Raw genomic sequence first — 15,206 nt, forward strand, 5'->3', positions numbered from 1 at the left:
CTGGGCACTCTGGGGCAATTCTGGAAGGGAGCCGGCTGGGCTAAGGGCCCCTCCCCACCTGGGCACTCTGGGGCAATCTGGAAGGGGGCCGGCTGGGCTAAGGGCCCCTCCCCACCTGGGCACTCTGGGGCAATTCTGGAAGGGAGCCGGCTGGGCTAAGGGCGGTCTGCCCTGAGGAGGACCCCTCCCCACCTGGGCAGGCGCATTACGGAGGACACACCTGTCACGCAGCACCCCAAACGCTCGGTAACCTTGGAACCGATCCCTGGCCAGTGATCTGTCAATCGATGACCACTGGTTGGGTGCTGGCACGTGCCAGGGCCGTGCCACCCGGAAACAGGGCTGGGTGAGGCGGGCATCAGCGCACGCCCCCCAGGGGGAGGCTCGGGCCTAAGGGAGGGCAGCCCCCCCCCCCGTGCCCCCCGGTCACGCCCCCAGAAAGGCCCCCGGGCTCAGCCTTCCTGCCCCGCCCCCCACGGGACCAGCACGCGCACGGCGGACAGGCCCCTCTGTGATTGGCCTGTTGGCCCGTCAGTCTTCGTGAGAGAAGCCCCCGGGGCCGGGCGGGCCCCTCAGGGGGCGGGGCCGGGAGCCCCTCGCCAAGGGCCGGAGGGCCTCGACGTCGGGGCCTCACCGCAGCCCGCCCGGCCCCCGGGTAGCCCCCAAAGCAGCGCTGCCCCCCGAGGCGCCGGCCGCCCTCCCGGGGAGTCGCCCACTTTAGACAGAAAGGCCGAGGCCGCGGGGAGGGGCCGGGCCTGGCCCTCCCGCCGAGCCGCCCCCTCCCGGCACAGGCGCAGTGGGCTCGGGCCCGCCCCGCCCCGCCCCGCCCCGCCCCCCAGGGGCCGCGGGCCCGCCCCGCCCCTTTTCGGGTCCTCGCGCCTCTTTCACGCGGCGTGGCTTTCGCGCAGGCGCAGTTTCTTCGCGCAGGCGCAGTATCCTCTCGCCGCTCCTTCCGCGCCTCGCACCGCGTGGCGTTCTCCTTGCGCGCGCTCTGAGTCCCGCTCGGCCAATGGGCGGCGGCGTTCGGGCGGCTCGGCCAATCAGAGGGCGGCCTGTCGAAGACGTCGAGCGTCGAAGGCCTGCGCGCCCTCAGTCGGTTGTTAGTCGTTGAGGGCGGTGGTGTCGGCGTTGGCGGCTCATCATGGTAGGGGCGGCCGGGCCCCGCGGACCCCGGGCCTCGACCCTCTCCCCCTCTCCCTCCTCTCCCCCTCTCCTCCCGGTCCGGACCCGGGTCCCGCTGGGGCCGCCCGGAGGGAGCCGCCGAGAGTGGGGGTGGGAGAGGGGCCCCGGAGTCGGGGAGCGAGGGGAGGGGGAGAACCCCAAGGATGGAGGCGGGCTTTGTGGCCGGGGTCGAGAAGCAAGGGCGGAGAGACCCCCCAAAATCAAGGCGGCTCCCCCGGCCGCGCCTCAGGGAAGCGGGGAGGGAGGCCGGAGGATGGAGGGGTGGGGGCGGGGCGCCGCGGCGAGGGGCGCCCGCCTTGCGTCAAGCGCGTGGCCTGTGGGGGGAGGGGCGGGTCCGGAGGCCTGGAATGTTCGAGCCTCCGCTGCAGGACTAGGCCGAGCCGCTGTTACCCGAGCAGCAGGGGAGCCCCGGGTAGCTGGGCCCCCAGTCAGGGGCTGGGGTCACCCACAAACCATGTTGTGAAGTGCATCGAGTTGGGAGGCGGACAGTGACCGTTTGGAAATAGTTGCGACTTTTAAAAACGGCGACGGTCTGCGGAAAGCCGGGAGACTTTGGACTTGATGGGGTTGGGCCATCCTCACGCCCCTTTAAAGCCTGAGGAACTGGGGCACTAGATAGTGCCCTCTGCCTGCTGTTCTCTCCTGCCTGAATAGCGAGGCTCACGACCCCCCCCTCCGCAGCAGATCATTTCTAAGCCGCCCCCCAGCCTGTGAGAGAGATGACTGGAGATTGAGCCTCCCTGGCCTCAGCCCCCCTGTGCAATGGGGGCCGCCGTCTCTAATGGCCGCTCCTAGGGGTGTTACAGGTCTGAGACCGCCTTTGTGAGTGTGAGGGTGCTTTTTCACGGATACACGTGGATGATGCCGTAGTGTTAAGACTCACAAGACTCTTGAGACTTAAATTTTACAAATGAGCAAACAGATTTTTTTTTAGCTTTAGTGGGCCACCTAGCCATACTGGCCCTGGAGTCAGGAGAACCTGAGTTCAAATGTGGCCTCAGACACTTAACCTATCTGTGTGGCCTTGGGCAAGCCACTTTAACCCCATTTGCTTGTAAAAACCTAAAAAAAAGTTTATTTAAGGCAATGGGGTTAAGTGGCTTGCCCAAGACCACACAAATGCATTAATAAGTGTCTGAGGCCTGATTTGAACTCAGGTCCTCTTGACTCCAGGACTGGTGTTCTATCCACAAGAAAAACAGATTTTAATAAGTTAGGGAGTTTGTGGTCATACGACTAATATCCTGTCATTGGGATTAGAACTTTTAATCTTATTGAATCCCTTTATATTCTCTCAAAACAAATTCAGTGAAACAAGACAATAGTGGGCAAAGAGGCAGGAGGCACAGATTTTTTTCCCCAGTTAATCCTCTTAAAAGAGCTGCAAGTCCTTCAACATCTCTGATCCTGTTTTACTCGTGTAAAATGAGAAAGTATCTTCCCTGGGACTTGAAAGAAAACAATTATAAAGAGAGCTTTGAAAGCCCTGAAGTGGTCTAGAAAGAAAGGTAAGTGGTATTTTTTGGTCTTTTGGCAAATATCCACTGCTTTGAAGATAAACTTGTTATGTATTTTTGTTTTTAGCGTGAGTGTATCTCCATCCACGTGGGACAGGCCGGGGTTCAGATTGGCAATGCCTGCTGGGAATTGTATTGTCTGGAGCATGGGATTCAGCCTGATGGCCAGATGCCAAGCGATAAAACCATAGGTGGTGGGGATGATTCATTTAACACATTCTTCAGTGAAACTGGGGCTGGCAAGCATGTGCCCAGAGCTGTATTTGTGGACCTGGAGCCAACGGTAGTTGGTACGTATTCAAGCAGTTGAATCAAGATTTTAACCACATGATGTAGGGACCTCCTGTTTTCTCTTTTGCAGAAATATATGTGTCACATGTGGTGTTTGGGCATAAAATGAAAAGTGGAAGAAAATGAAGTAGAGAAGGCAGGTAGTATTGTGGGTAACAGGTCAAGATGACCTTAGGGTGGCTATCAAAGGCATGTTGAGAAACATAATCAAGTGCCTACAGTGTGGACAAGGTTGATCTGAATTAGTGCAAAAATCCAAAGTTAGCAGTTAGCTAGGTGGTGCAGTGGAAGAGCACCAGCCCTGGAGTCAGGAGGACCTGAGTTCAAATCTGGCCTCAGACACTTAATGATTGCCTAGCTGTGTGATCTTGGGCAGATAACTTTAACCCCATTGCCTTGCAAACCCCCCCCCCAAAAAAAAGTTAGCAATCAAGTGCCAAAGGAATACAAAAGAAGAGAAAGGCTCTGTCTTTGTTAGCTGATTGGCAGCAGTGGTGGAGCTTAAAAAACATAGCATATTTTAAGCCTTTCTTATAGGCCAATGTTACACTTAGAATTTTATTGACGAAGTTAATGTCAAGTTCCTCTACTCAAGTCTTTCTGTACCTCATCACATCATGGAGGTAACAGGTTCTCAAAGACTAAAATCTCCAGAGCACTTAGCTTTCTAATATTGGGTTTTTGCTATAATGGCAGGAGCTCTATGGTAAGAACCTAGAGGACTTTCGTTGCAGGATGCTTTGAAGAGACTTAAGAATTCTTTAGGCCCAACCAGGAACAACCTCCTTTCTCTTTTTTTTTTCTTTTCTTCTTTTCCCCTTTTTTCTTTTTTTTAAGTGACTTGCCCAAGGCCACACAGCTAGGCAATTATTAAGTATTGAAGAGACTTAAGAATTCTTTAGGCCCAACCAGGAACAACCTCCTTTCTCCTTTTTCTTTTCTTTTTCTTTTTTCCCCTTTTTTCTTTTTTCTTTTTTTTTTAAAGTGACTTGCCCAAGGCCACACAGCTAGGCAATTATTAAGTATCTGAGGCTGGATTCGACTCAGGCCCTCCTGACTCAGGGGCCGGTGTTCTAACTACTATACCACCTAGCTGCCCCCTTTCTCCTTTTTTCAGTGAAAAAAAAAACTTAACAATTTGTTGTCCAGAAGGGGAATCAGAGGCCTTAGGATACAGATCTGAGGGATGTGCAAATGGCAAATGACGAAGCACTTGAGAAATAGCATTATTATATAAATGACCCCTGGTCAGGGACAATTGGGACTAAATTTTCTCCTAGGTCTTAAATCAGGTCTGGATCAAATAGGACTTTTTTGGAATTGAGGGAAGGAGTAACAGGAAACCAAAATTGTCCATAGTAATCCTGTCTCTAAGCCTCAGAATTGATGTCTATGACAAGTTGGTAATTGAGAAAAGTGAGTCATTCATTGTTGTCTAAATCCCTTTTCTGTATAATATTGTGTTACGCATTTTAATATATAATTAGATGATACAGTGGATAGGCCTGGAGGTTTCCGAATTCTAATCCAGCCTTAGGTCACTTAACCCTGTTTGTTTGCCTCAGTCTCCTCTGAGTTGTAGAAAACAAATGACAAACCATTCCCATTATCTCTGCCTAGAAAACCCAAATGGGGTCTTAGTCAGACATAACTGAAATGACAGAACAGTTTATATCATCTATAATTAGAAGAGGATATCACATATTATATGAATCTATTGAAAAAAACTCATTGATCAAACAAAAAACAATTAGAAACTGAAGAATTCACATGTGTTACCTTACACCTGAAATAACCACTGGGTTTGTGGATTGTCTGTGCGGTGTTATAATAGTAACAGTAAATTGCATTTTGAGGGCTTGATGGCTAATATTCTGTTATTGGGCCAAAACTAAAATAACCATTTCCCAATCTAGCTTAACTCTCAAGAGATCTCAGATGTCCTACCCTTGCAGCATTCTACCTTTCTCCTTCTTGCATGTACCATCTCTCCCCCCCCCCCATAGGAAGAACTTTTGGTTTTGTCTGTAAATGGCCAGTGAGCACTTGGACATAGAGGACCCTAGAGCCTCACAGGCTGGCTAGGGCAATCCCTTTATTTTACAGCTGCAGAAGGTGAGACATGGCTGGTAACTTGTCCAGAGTCAGTAAGGAGTAACTTGGGCCTTCTGTAGCACAGTTTCTACTGTGCCACACTCAACTGGTGTTCATTCAGTTGTTAGGGAGAACAGACGTAAATTGAAAAGTCTGGTGGTGTGAAAAGAGAAGAATGGTCCACCTTTGCCAATTTCCAGGCCTTTCACTGAATTTCTGCTGTATAAAGTGAATTTGGGAGTTGGAAGGGCTTTAGTGGCCATCTATTCTAATTCAAAACCAAAGAGAATCCCCACTGTAAATACCAGGGAGGTGGTGTTCTGGTCTTTGCTTTGATGTCTCATCCTGGCAGCATTCTCCTACAGTTTGTAAGTCAAGAGCTACTTTTCAATACCTCTTGCACTAAGCTTTCTCTTGTTGGTCTTGTTCAGCCATTCCTGAGCCATGCCCCCTTTCCCTTCAGCTTGGCATTATGGCTAGTCAGCTGAGGCTCCCCTATCTGTCCCCCCTTTTATTAGAGCTTACCTCTAGTTCTGTTTGATTCTTCTCAACCAGGCCTTTCCTTTCCTCCTGAATTGTCCTCAACAATACTCTACCAGCTAGGAAGGAGAATTGGGACCAGCATCTTGGCCTGTAGGACTGTTAACCTCAGTTTCACCTTAGAGATCAAAAAAACCACAGTTCAGATGTGACCTCAGAAGCTTGCTAGCTGTGTGATCCTTTGCCTGGTCCCTTAACTGCTACCCTTAGCTATAAAGTAAGGATAATTACCTGCTTCCTACAGATGTCTTCGAAGAACTAGCATTTACACACATTATAGTCTACAAAGTGCTGGACAAATATCTTTATATTCTCCCAACAACCCAGGGAAGAGGCTCACCTGAGGATATAACCTGCCAGGCCCTTCTGTTCTCCACTATCATGTCTATCCAAGTTCATGATCATATTTCTATGACACTATCCATCGCACACTCTGCCAATCCCTTCCCCTTTTGTCTTCAGTTTTTCTGAAAATTCAGGTCTTTTCCATAAGTTCTTCTGATTATGTGGCTAAAGTATGTAAACTTCAGCTTTAGTATTTGACTTTCAGTGAATAGTTCTGCATTAATTTAAGTTGACCAGTTTTATGTGTATTGACTCTCAAAAGTCTTCTTCAGCACCATGATTCGAAGATGCTGATTCTGGTCACATGGCTACAAGAAAAATAAGAGTTTTTTCGGCAAGTTGAATGTTTTTAAGTATGCTCTCCAGATTGGTCAGAGCTTTCCTTTCAGCAGCAAGTATCTTTGAATTTCATGGCTACAATTACCATCTGAAGTCAACTTTGAGCCAAGAATAAAAAAACTGACCCTGCTTCCATTTCTTCTCCCACTTTTTTCCCAAAAAAACTGGTTGTCAAGATTTTTTTATTTTCAATTTAACTTTTTTATATTAAGCTTTGAGTCAGTTTTTACATTCTCTTTTCACTCTCTTCAAGAGGTTTTTAAATTCCGCTCCATTTTCTGGCATCAGGTTGTTCTGAGATTGTTGATATTCTCTTGGCAATCATAATCTAGATTTTGATTAATTCAGCCTGGCCTATATAAGTTAAATAAGAACAGTGATAATATGAAGCTTTATCCTAAACCAATTGGTTATTTCTGACTGCTACTTTTTGGCCTGCATACAGATTCTCTGGAAACAAGAAAGGAGATCTGGTACTCCCTTCTCTCTGAGAATTTGCCGAATCGTGTTGTGATCCACACAATCAAAGACTTTAATGTAGTGATTGAAGCTGAAGTTTCCCTGGTTTTCTTTCTCCATAATCCAGTGAATGATGGCCATTAAAAATTGCTTGTTCGCTTGGTAATTCTTGGTTCACATATTGCTGAAGCCAAAGCATAATCTTGTTCAGTTGTTGGGTAATTGGAACATTCCTGAACATTGTCCTTAGGATTGGAACATGAATTGATCTTTTCCAGTTCAGTGGTTAGTAGTACAGCACTTCAAAGGCATCATCTTTTTTTAAATTTTAATTTATTTATTATTGAATTTTACAATTCTTTCTTTCTAATCTCGCTCCCCTCCCCCCCACAGAGGGTGGTCTGTTAGTCTTTCCATTGTTTCCATGCTGTATGCATTGATCTAAATTGAATGTGATGAGAGAGAAATCCTATCTTTAAGGGAAAAAAAATAAAAATATAAGAGCAAAATTACATAATGAGGTAACCTTTTTTTTAAATTAGAGACAATAGCTCTTGGTCTTTGTTCAAACTCCACAGTTCTTTCTCTAGATACAGATGGTATTCTCCGTTGCAGAGAGCCCCAAATTGTCCCTGATTGTTGCACTGATGGAATGAGCAAGTCCATTAAGATTAATCTTCAACCCCATATAATACTCATTTTTTTAGGGTTTTTTTTTTTTTTTTTTTGCAAGGCAAATGGGGTTAAATGGCTTGCCCAAGGCCACACAGCTAGGTAATTAAGTGTCTGAGGCCGGATTTGAAATCAGGTACTCCTGACACCAGGGCCAGTGCTCTAGATCCACTGTGCTGCCTAGCCACCCCTCATCAACCCCATGTAACAGCATCATCTTTCAGGATTTTAAATAGCTCAATTCCACCACCCCCACTCACTTTCCTTACTGTTAGCAGTGCTTCTCAAGACCAACTTGACTTGTCTGGTTCTAGATCAGTAAAGCACCATTGTGGTTGTTATCAGTGATATTAAGATCTTTCTTTTATAGTTAGATCTTTGGTATATTTTTGCCATTTGTTAAATCCTCACCATTTTTGACTTTTATTGTATTTATTTTTTGCTTGAGACATTCCCTTGATATGTCTTAATTTTCTTTCAGGGATTTCTTGTCTTTCCCATTCTGTTTTCTTTGCAATACTTATTTAAGAAAATTTCATCTCGTTGCTACTCTTCAGAATTTTGCATTCAGTGGATATTCCTTGCCTTTTCCACTTACCTTCTTCAGCTATTTGCAAGGCCTCGCCAGAAGCCATTTTGCTTTATTGTTCGTTTTCTTTGGATGTTTTTTGGTTGTGGCTTCCTGTACAGTATTGTGAATCTTTTTTTTTTTTTTGTTTAAGGTTTTTGCAAAGCAAATGGGGTTAAGTGGCTTGCCCAAGGCCACACAGCTAGATAATTATTAAGTGTCTGAGACTGGATTTGAACCCAGGTACCCCTGACTCCAGGGCCGGTGCTTTATCCACTGTGCCACCTAGCCGCCCCAGTATTGTGAATCTCTATCCACAGTTCCTTATAAACTCTTGATCTACCAGATCTGATAACAAATCTTGGAGCAATCTCTGAGTGCTAGCTGTTGTTAACTACTGGTTGAAATTCGAAGTCACCTCTGTTTCTTACATAAGACCTCTCTTTCCAGTTTGTTCCTGTAACTTTCTCCCAGAGAGATTTTCTGAATCTGAAACTTTGTTTGATTGGCCTTTAGTGAGTGTGCATTCCTTTACAGAATTTGAAGTAGTTTGTTTCATACTTGAACACAGTGAGGATAGAGAAGCATGTAAAATAACCAGTCCCAAACTTGCTCTTGTCATAGATGAAGTCCGGACAGGCACATACAGGCAACTTTTCCATCCAGAGCAGCTGATAACTGGAAAGGAGGATGCGGCCAATAATTATGCCCGAGGCCATTATACCATTGGAAAGGAGATTGTTGATCTGGTCCTTGATCGGATTCGCAAACTGGTAAGAGCCCCTCGACCATGTGAATGGTCTTCAACCCAAGAGCAATGGGTTCTGACCCTATCTCAGTATTTACTAGCTGTGTTACTATTACTTTGTGCCAACCCTTATCTCTTGGCTGAGAGCTTCTGTAAATGCTCTTGTGACATATGACTGGTGTTTTGAAGTCTGGCATGGTGCTTCAATCAGGAAGCATTGATTAGCTGCTCCTGTATTCCAGGCATTTTCCTGGGGATAGGAAGATCCTCTCCTAGGCCATACATTCCAATGAAGGAGACAACAGGCACAGTTTATAAATATATACAAAACCCAGGGTAACCCTGAGGGGATGCACCTGGCTGCTGGGCAGCCCTAGAATGGTCTGCAGAAGATTATACAAGTTGAAGGAAATCGGGGATACCAGAGGGTAGAGGTGAGGAGGGAGGGGTCTGCATGCCAGACATGAGGATAGACAGCCTGTAGAATGGCATAGAGGGTATGGAAAAGCTTGGAAAGGCTAAAGGGACTGGACCACAGCCCAGGCTGTGAGGGGAGGGTGGGGGCTTGGTGGAGAGATGTTAACTAAGCAATTGGGCCTGAGCTCAGGAGAGACCCCTGGGGAAATGGGATAGCCCAGGGGTGCTAATGAGGTCACTAAATGAAAGAGGACCCAAGAGAAAGAAATAGGATCATGAGAGTTAGTTAGAGCCGAGGGTGTTTGAGGTAGGTCCTTCCGGTCCCAAGTCAAATACTTTTTGCATTAGTAACATCTTGTTATGGGAATTCTCCAAGCACTTGTTCTGAGATGTGTATTAAAGGATAGGAGGAGCTAGGGTTTCAAAAGTAAGAGAACCCCTGCTCACAGGGAGTCTGCAATCTAGTAGAGGTAAGATGTGGCTCATCTATGCCTGTATCATATTCTAATGCTCCGTGTTTCCTTCACCAGCCTCAGTCGGGAAATAGTTATAAGTTGAGGTGTGGGAGCTGTCTCCCTCAGGGATGGGCATCTCAGCTGAGCTGCTCCTCAGATGATGGGAGGCAGCTCCCTGGGCTGCTTAGGAGACCTTGAAGGAGGTCTTCTGTGGAGAAAGACTTGTTCACAAACAACTGGTGAAGACTAGAAAGTGTGGTGAAATTTGTAGAGCGTCAGGAGGCAATCTGGCAGCTTCATGAAGGATGGTCACTGGAACTGGGATTTATGTCAAATAAGGGACTCTTGTAGAAATGAGTAATGGGTGGAGGCAAAGTACTGAGAGAGTTCAGAGACAATCTTCTGGAGCCCCTATAACATTCTGGTTAACTTGGCTTCTTTGATGGGTAGAAAAACTAGGATTGTACTCGATTCTGTAGAAGTGATGGCTTTACACAGTTGGGAGGGATGGAGAAGAATAATTGATTTATCAATTTGGTCCCATCCAGAAGCAACAATGTTTTAGGTGCAAGCTTTGGAAGGGGCCCACTGAGGCTCTCTGGAATAGAGCCAGTGTTGCATCAGGTGGGGAGGTGTGGGAGCATACTGACAGCCCTCCTAGGGGGGCCCATACCCTCTTTGGTGACAGGTGGATTTTCTCCTCAGGCGGATCTGTGCACCGGGCTGCAGGGATTCCTCATCTTCCACAGTTTTGGAGGAGGCACCGGCTCTGGCTTTGCCTCTCTGCTCATGGAAAGGCTCTCTGTTGATTATGGCAAGAAGTCTAAGCTTGAGTTTGCCATTTACCCAGCCCCCCAGGTCTCCACGGCAGTTGTGGAGCCCTACAACTCCATCCTTACCACTCACACGACCCTGGAACACTCCGACTGTGCCTTCATGGTCGACAACGAAGCCATATATGACATATGTCGGCGGAACCTCGATATCGAGCGGCCCACCTACACCAACCTGAATCGTCTGATCGGGCAGATCGTCTCCTCCATCACGGCTTCCTTGCGCTTCGACGGGGCACTGAATGTCGACCTGACGGAATTCCAGACCAACCTGGTGCCCTATCCGCGGATCCACTTTCCTCTGGCCACCTATGCCCCCGTTATATCGGCCGAGAAGGCGTATCATGAGCAGCTGTCTGTGGCGGAGATCACCAATGCCTGCTTTGAGCCCGCCAACCAGATGGTCAAGTGTGACCCCCGCCACGGCAAGTACATGGCCTGCTGTATGTTGTACCGAGGGGATGTGGTCCCCAAAGATGTGAACGCTGCAATCGCCACCATCAAGACAAAACGTACAATTCAGTTTGTGGATTGGTGCCCCACCGGATTCAAGGTAATCTGGGGTCCCCGGGGTTGTGTTAGTAAATTTAGGAAAATGGCTATACAAAATCTGACTAAGCTACTACTTCAGTCCCACAGTCAGGGGACAGGAGGTAGATTTGTTCTTTGGAAACCTGAGGTGAAAAGGTGGCTTTTGTCATTTGTGGATATTTGGAGTGCCTTCAAGGCCAGCCCAAGATAAGAATATAAAGATAATACAGAACTGGAGGAGAGGTGTGGGGTTTGTAGGGTATGCGATTCCACCTGAGAAGAGGAAAGGGAAGATTTCCAGGAAGAAGGATGGGGGCGGGGTGTTACTTGGCAAAGTTCAGGGGAAGACTCTGCAGGAGGAACAGCTTTGGGAGGATGTGTTCAGGTTGAGGTTGCTTCAGTTGTGCTGTTCCATGGGACAGGCTTCTACCAGAAGGGGCAGCCAGAGCCTGGATGTTGTCCATGCTTGTGGTCAGTGAGGTAGGTAGAGCAGAGGGCTGAAAAGGGGCAGCTCCTGGACTTGGTTGGTGCCCTTGAGTCTGCCCACTCTTGTGGTCAGGGTGCATACACTGCGAGGGCTCTTTCCCGCCATGCCATTACATTCAGAATTAAGTTTCCCACTTCTTGGAAACATTGGCACTTGGGTCTGTGAAAACTCCTAGGCAGTTGATGTAAAATTACAAGGGAAGAGTTAAGGACAGCAAAAAAACCCTGTATCCTCAGAAAGTCAAAGCATTAGTCTGGATTTATGCCTGAAGTAGCAAATAGAAGGATGTTTGAGAGCTTCTTTTGAGTGCTGGAGTCAGGAAAAGATGTAGGGCCCCAGGGTAAGTCTTAGTGATTACCAGTGACATTTTAAAATTGAATCTCCTTCCTTCTCTTTGACAGGTGGGCATCAACTACCAGCCTCCCACTGTGGTACCTGGTGGTGACCTGGCCAAGGTGCAGCGGGCTGTGTGCATGCTGAGTAACACCACTGCCATTGCAGAAGCTTGGGCCCGTCTGGACCACAAGTTTGACCTGATGTATGCCAAGCGGGCCTTCGTCCACTGGTATGTGGGGGAGGGCATGGAGGAAGGCGAATTCTCGGAGGCCCGGGAGGATCTGGCCGCTCTGGAGAAAGATTATGAAGAGGTGGGCGTGGATTCGGTGGAGGCCGAGGCTGAGGAAGGGGAAGAGTACTAGTGGATGAGGAATGCTGGAGCCCCTCACTTCCTGCCCCTACAAGTATAACTGATTACATAAATTTTACAAATAAACATTTCCCTTTTAAAGCAGATTCTGGCCCTCTCTCTCTCTGTCTCTCTCTCTCACAAAACTGTTTAGATGTAGCTTGGCTAGGTCTCAAGAGACATTGTTGGAGCTTGAATGAACCCCAGAAATCCTATGGTCTCCCTCTCTTCCCTGGTGTACCTCCACCCCATCTCTTGTAAGACTCAAACACTACCAAGGCAGCCCATTGCATTTACAGACAGCTTAGTGTAATGCATGAGGGAATTAGTAAGCAAATAGTCAGAAATGGAAGGACCTCCAATCCCATGCTTGCCAAACAAGATCAGCAGCCAGCTTCACAGCGACCAGCCATTTCTTGAGGACCTTCCCAACCCCTGGCCTAGTTGAGACAGACCTAATCCTCAGGAGGTGTTCCCTGACTTCCAGCCTAAGGTAGCCTTCTTAGTATCTCCTCCCATTGTTCCTGGTTCTGCCCTTGGAGGTCCAGCCCCTCAAGGCCTTTTGTCTCATTGGTCTCCTCATCTGGACCAAGTAGGCTTTTCCCTAGAATTTTGACTCAAAATGGCTTGGACTGTGATCAAATCCAGAGAGCCTGATGCTTAATAGCAAATGGTAGGTGACAGCTTGGATTCTGACCCAGAATGGCCACTGGGCTGGAGCCCCGCATCCTAGACTAGTGAAAATGCTGCTGCTTGGATTCGAGGAAATGCAGGTCCAAATGGTTTTTTTGGTCATTGTATCTCCCACAATTCCCCATGCTTCCTTTCCCAGTAAGCCGTCCCTTATTAAAAAACGTCCAGCATCAAAAGTTTACCATTGTATATAGCATTCCATATCTGTGGACCCCCACTTCAGCAAAGAAATAGGAAGTGGAGCTCTTGTCATGCCACTTTGATAGGGTCAAATTTGGTCATTATTTCTCAATGTTGAGTTCCAGTTACATTTTAATGTGCTGCTGCATGCTTCATCAGTTCACATAATCCTTTCCAGGCTTTTCTGTTCATTCTGTTGGATCTTACAGCACAATATTCCATTTAATTTGTGTATTGATTTGGTTTTCTCCTTTTCCAAACCATGCCTATCTACTCTGTTCCCATTTCTTTGGGGAAAAAAGTGCTGCTAAAATATTTTTGGTGAGTTTTTTAATTGATAGTCCTTGGTGATATGTTTAGCAGTGAAATCTCCTGGTTAAAGGGGATTTCAGTCATTTGTGCAATCCCAAGTTGCCTTTCAGCATAGTTAGGCTAATTCACAGCTATAGCAAGCCCTTCCCGACGTTGACTTGCTAAAACTTTACTTTTACGGACTATTCAATAAGATTAATTTCAATTGAAAAAAGATAAAACAGCATAACCACAATATTCTGAAACAATTTAATGAGTAATTAAAGTGCCAGTAAGGTTTTTGTAACTTAGCTTTAGACACCTTGTAGGGAAGATAATCTAAAGGGTAACAGTAATGAAACATGCATTTAGACTAAATCTGGACAAGTAGTTTTGTATATCTATACATGGAAGGCCCAGCTTGGCTATTGTGCAAAAGCAAATGTGGTCTCAGGTGTTGTGGAGTCTGGTTAAGGTGAATGGCTCTGGATGTGCTGGTGGTCTTTGTTCCAAAGAAATCAGATAGATCAAAAGGGGAACAGCTCACATTAAAGCAGGACCTGACCTAAGGAAACCCAGATAGCCCTGAATGGGAACACTGGCACAGATTGTAAACCACCAGGATAGAAGGAAGAGCTGAATGAAGATGGGGGATGGATGCATCCCAAGTCTGGCCGAGGCAGCAGAGGGAGGCATGGGAGTGTGGAGGCACAGAGCTGCTAATGAATCCTTTGAAAAGAAGTTCCAGGGGCAGCTAGGTGGCACAATGGATAGCATACCGGCCCTGGAGTCGGGAGGACCTGAGTTCAAATCTAGCCTCAGACACATCTAGCTGTGTGGCCTTGGGTAAGCCACTTGACCCCATTGCTTTGCAAAAAAACAAAAGTTCCACACTTGAGTTGATGCTCAGTAACAACGTGGTAGGGGGTGGGAATGGCAGAGAGCTGGGTAGAGTTGGACATGTGTCCTAAAATATGGGAGAATAGATTTCAAAGGAATTGAAGGACGAGTCAAAGTCCATGGACTTGAAAATTTCTGCCAGAAACCAATCCCAGAGGGATGAGAAGCTCAAAATCGGCCAAGCATTGATGCAATGATTGCTTTGAGCACAAAGCCAAGCAGAAACCTTGCCCTATGGGAGTAGCTCACATGCTAAGGAGGTAGAAATGATACATGCTACCCATGCTGTGAGAGGGGATCTCTGAGGTGGGGTCCCACCCCAGCAGAAGGTGGGACTCTGCTTGAGCTGCAAAGGAAACCAAAGGAGAACTGAGGGAGGATTTGGGTGGTAGAATGATCAAGAGGGGGCCAGTGTCACTGGACCGAAGAGAAGGTGTAAGAAGCCTAGAGACTGGAAGGGGTCAGGTCAGGAAGGGCTTTAAATGCCAAACAGGGATTGCATAGTTGATCTTGGAGCTAAGAGGGAGACCCTGAGCGGAGGGAAGACCTACACTTTAGAATGGAATTCTGGAGATAAAAGGAAGCGATTCCAGTGCAGAAAGTTGTCCTTTTTTGCAAGGCAGCGGGGTTAAGTGACTTACTCAAGGCCACACAGCTAGGTACTTCGTGTATGAGGTGGCATGTGAACTCAGGTCCTCCTGCACCACCTAGCTGTCCCCCAAATCACTGTCTTTTAAAGAGACCAGTGCAGAGGAACTCACCAGTCAAACGAAGTTTAAAAGTAACACAGAAAGGCCAATTAAATTCTAAGCTCCTACCATGGAGGAAGGATATAAGAGCTCAAGCTCATTTTTAAATTTCATTTATTTAAGGCAGTGGGGTTAAGTGGCTTGCCCGAGGCTGAGGTTGGATTTGAACTCAGGTTCTCCTGACTCCCAAGGCTGGTGCTCTATCCGCTGCAGCACCTAGCTGCCCCTCT

At 47.4% G+C, this 15,206-nt stretch overlaps 1 protein-coding gene across 1 annotated transcript; it reads left to right on the top strand.

Moving 5' to 3' along the window:
* Positions 1-1,043: 1,043 nt before the first annotated feature.
* Positions 1,044-12,270, top strand: LOC141502059 (tubulin alpha-3 chain). The gene is made up of 5 exons (XM_074206609.1): positions 1,044-1,144; positions 2,767-2,989; positions 8,632-8,780; positions 10,333-11,013; positions 11,880-12,270. The coding sequence occupies exons 1-5, from the start codon at positions 1,142-1,144 to the stop codon at positions 12,174-12,176; spliced, it is 1,353 nt and encodes a 450-aa protein (XP_074062710.1). The 5' UTR covers positions 1,044-1,141; the 3' UTR covers positions 12,177-12,270.
* Positions 12,271-15,206: the final 2,936 nt, after the last annotated feature.

This window comes from Macrotis lagotis, chromosome X (assembly GCF_037893015.1).
Source record: "Macrotis lagotis isolate mMagLag1 chromosome X, bilby.v1.9.chrom.fasta, whole genome shotgun sequence".
Lineage (NCBI taxonomy): Eukaryota > Metazoa > Chordata > Mammalia > Peramelemorphia > Peramelidae > Macrotis > Macrotis lagotis.

Coding starts and splice junctions, on each gene's coding strand:
- LOC141502059 (XM_074206609.1), top strand. Junction 2,990..8,631: donor CCTGGAGCCAACGGTAGTTG/GTACGTATTCAA, acceptor CTCTTGTCATAG/ATGAAGTCCGGACAGGCACA. Junction 8,781..10,332: donor TTGATCGGATTCGCAAACTG/GTAAGAGCCCCT, acceptor TTTTCTCCTCAG/GCGGATCTGTGCACCGGGCT.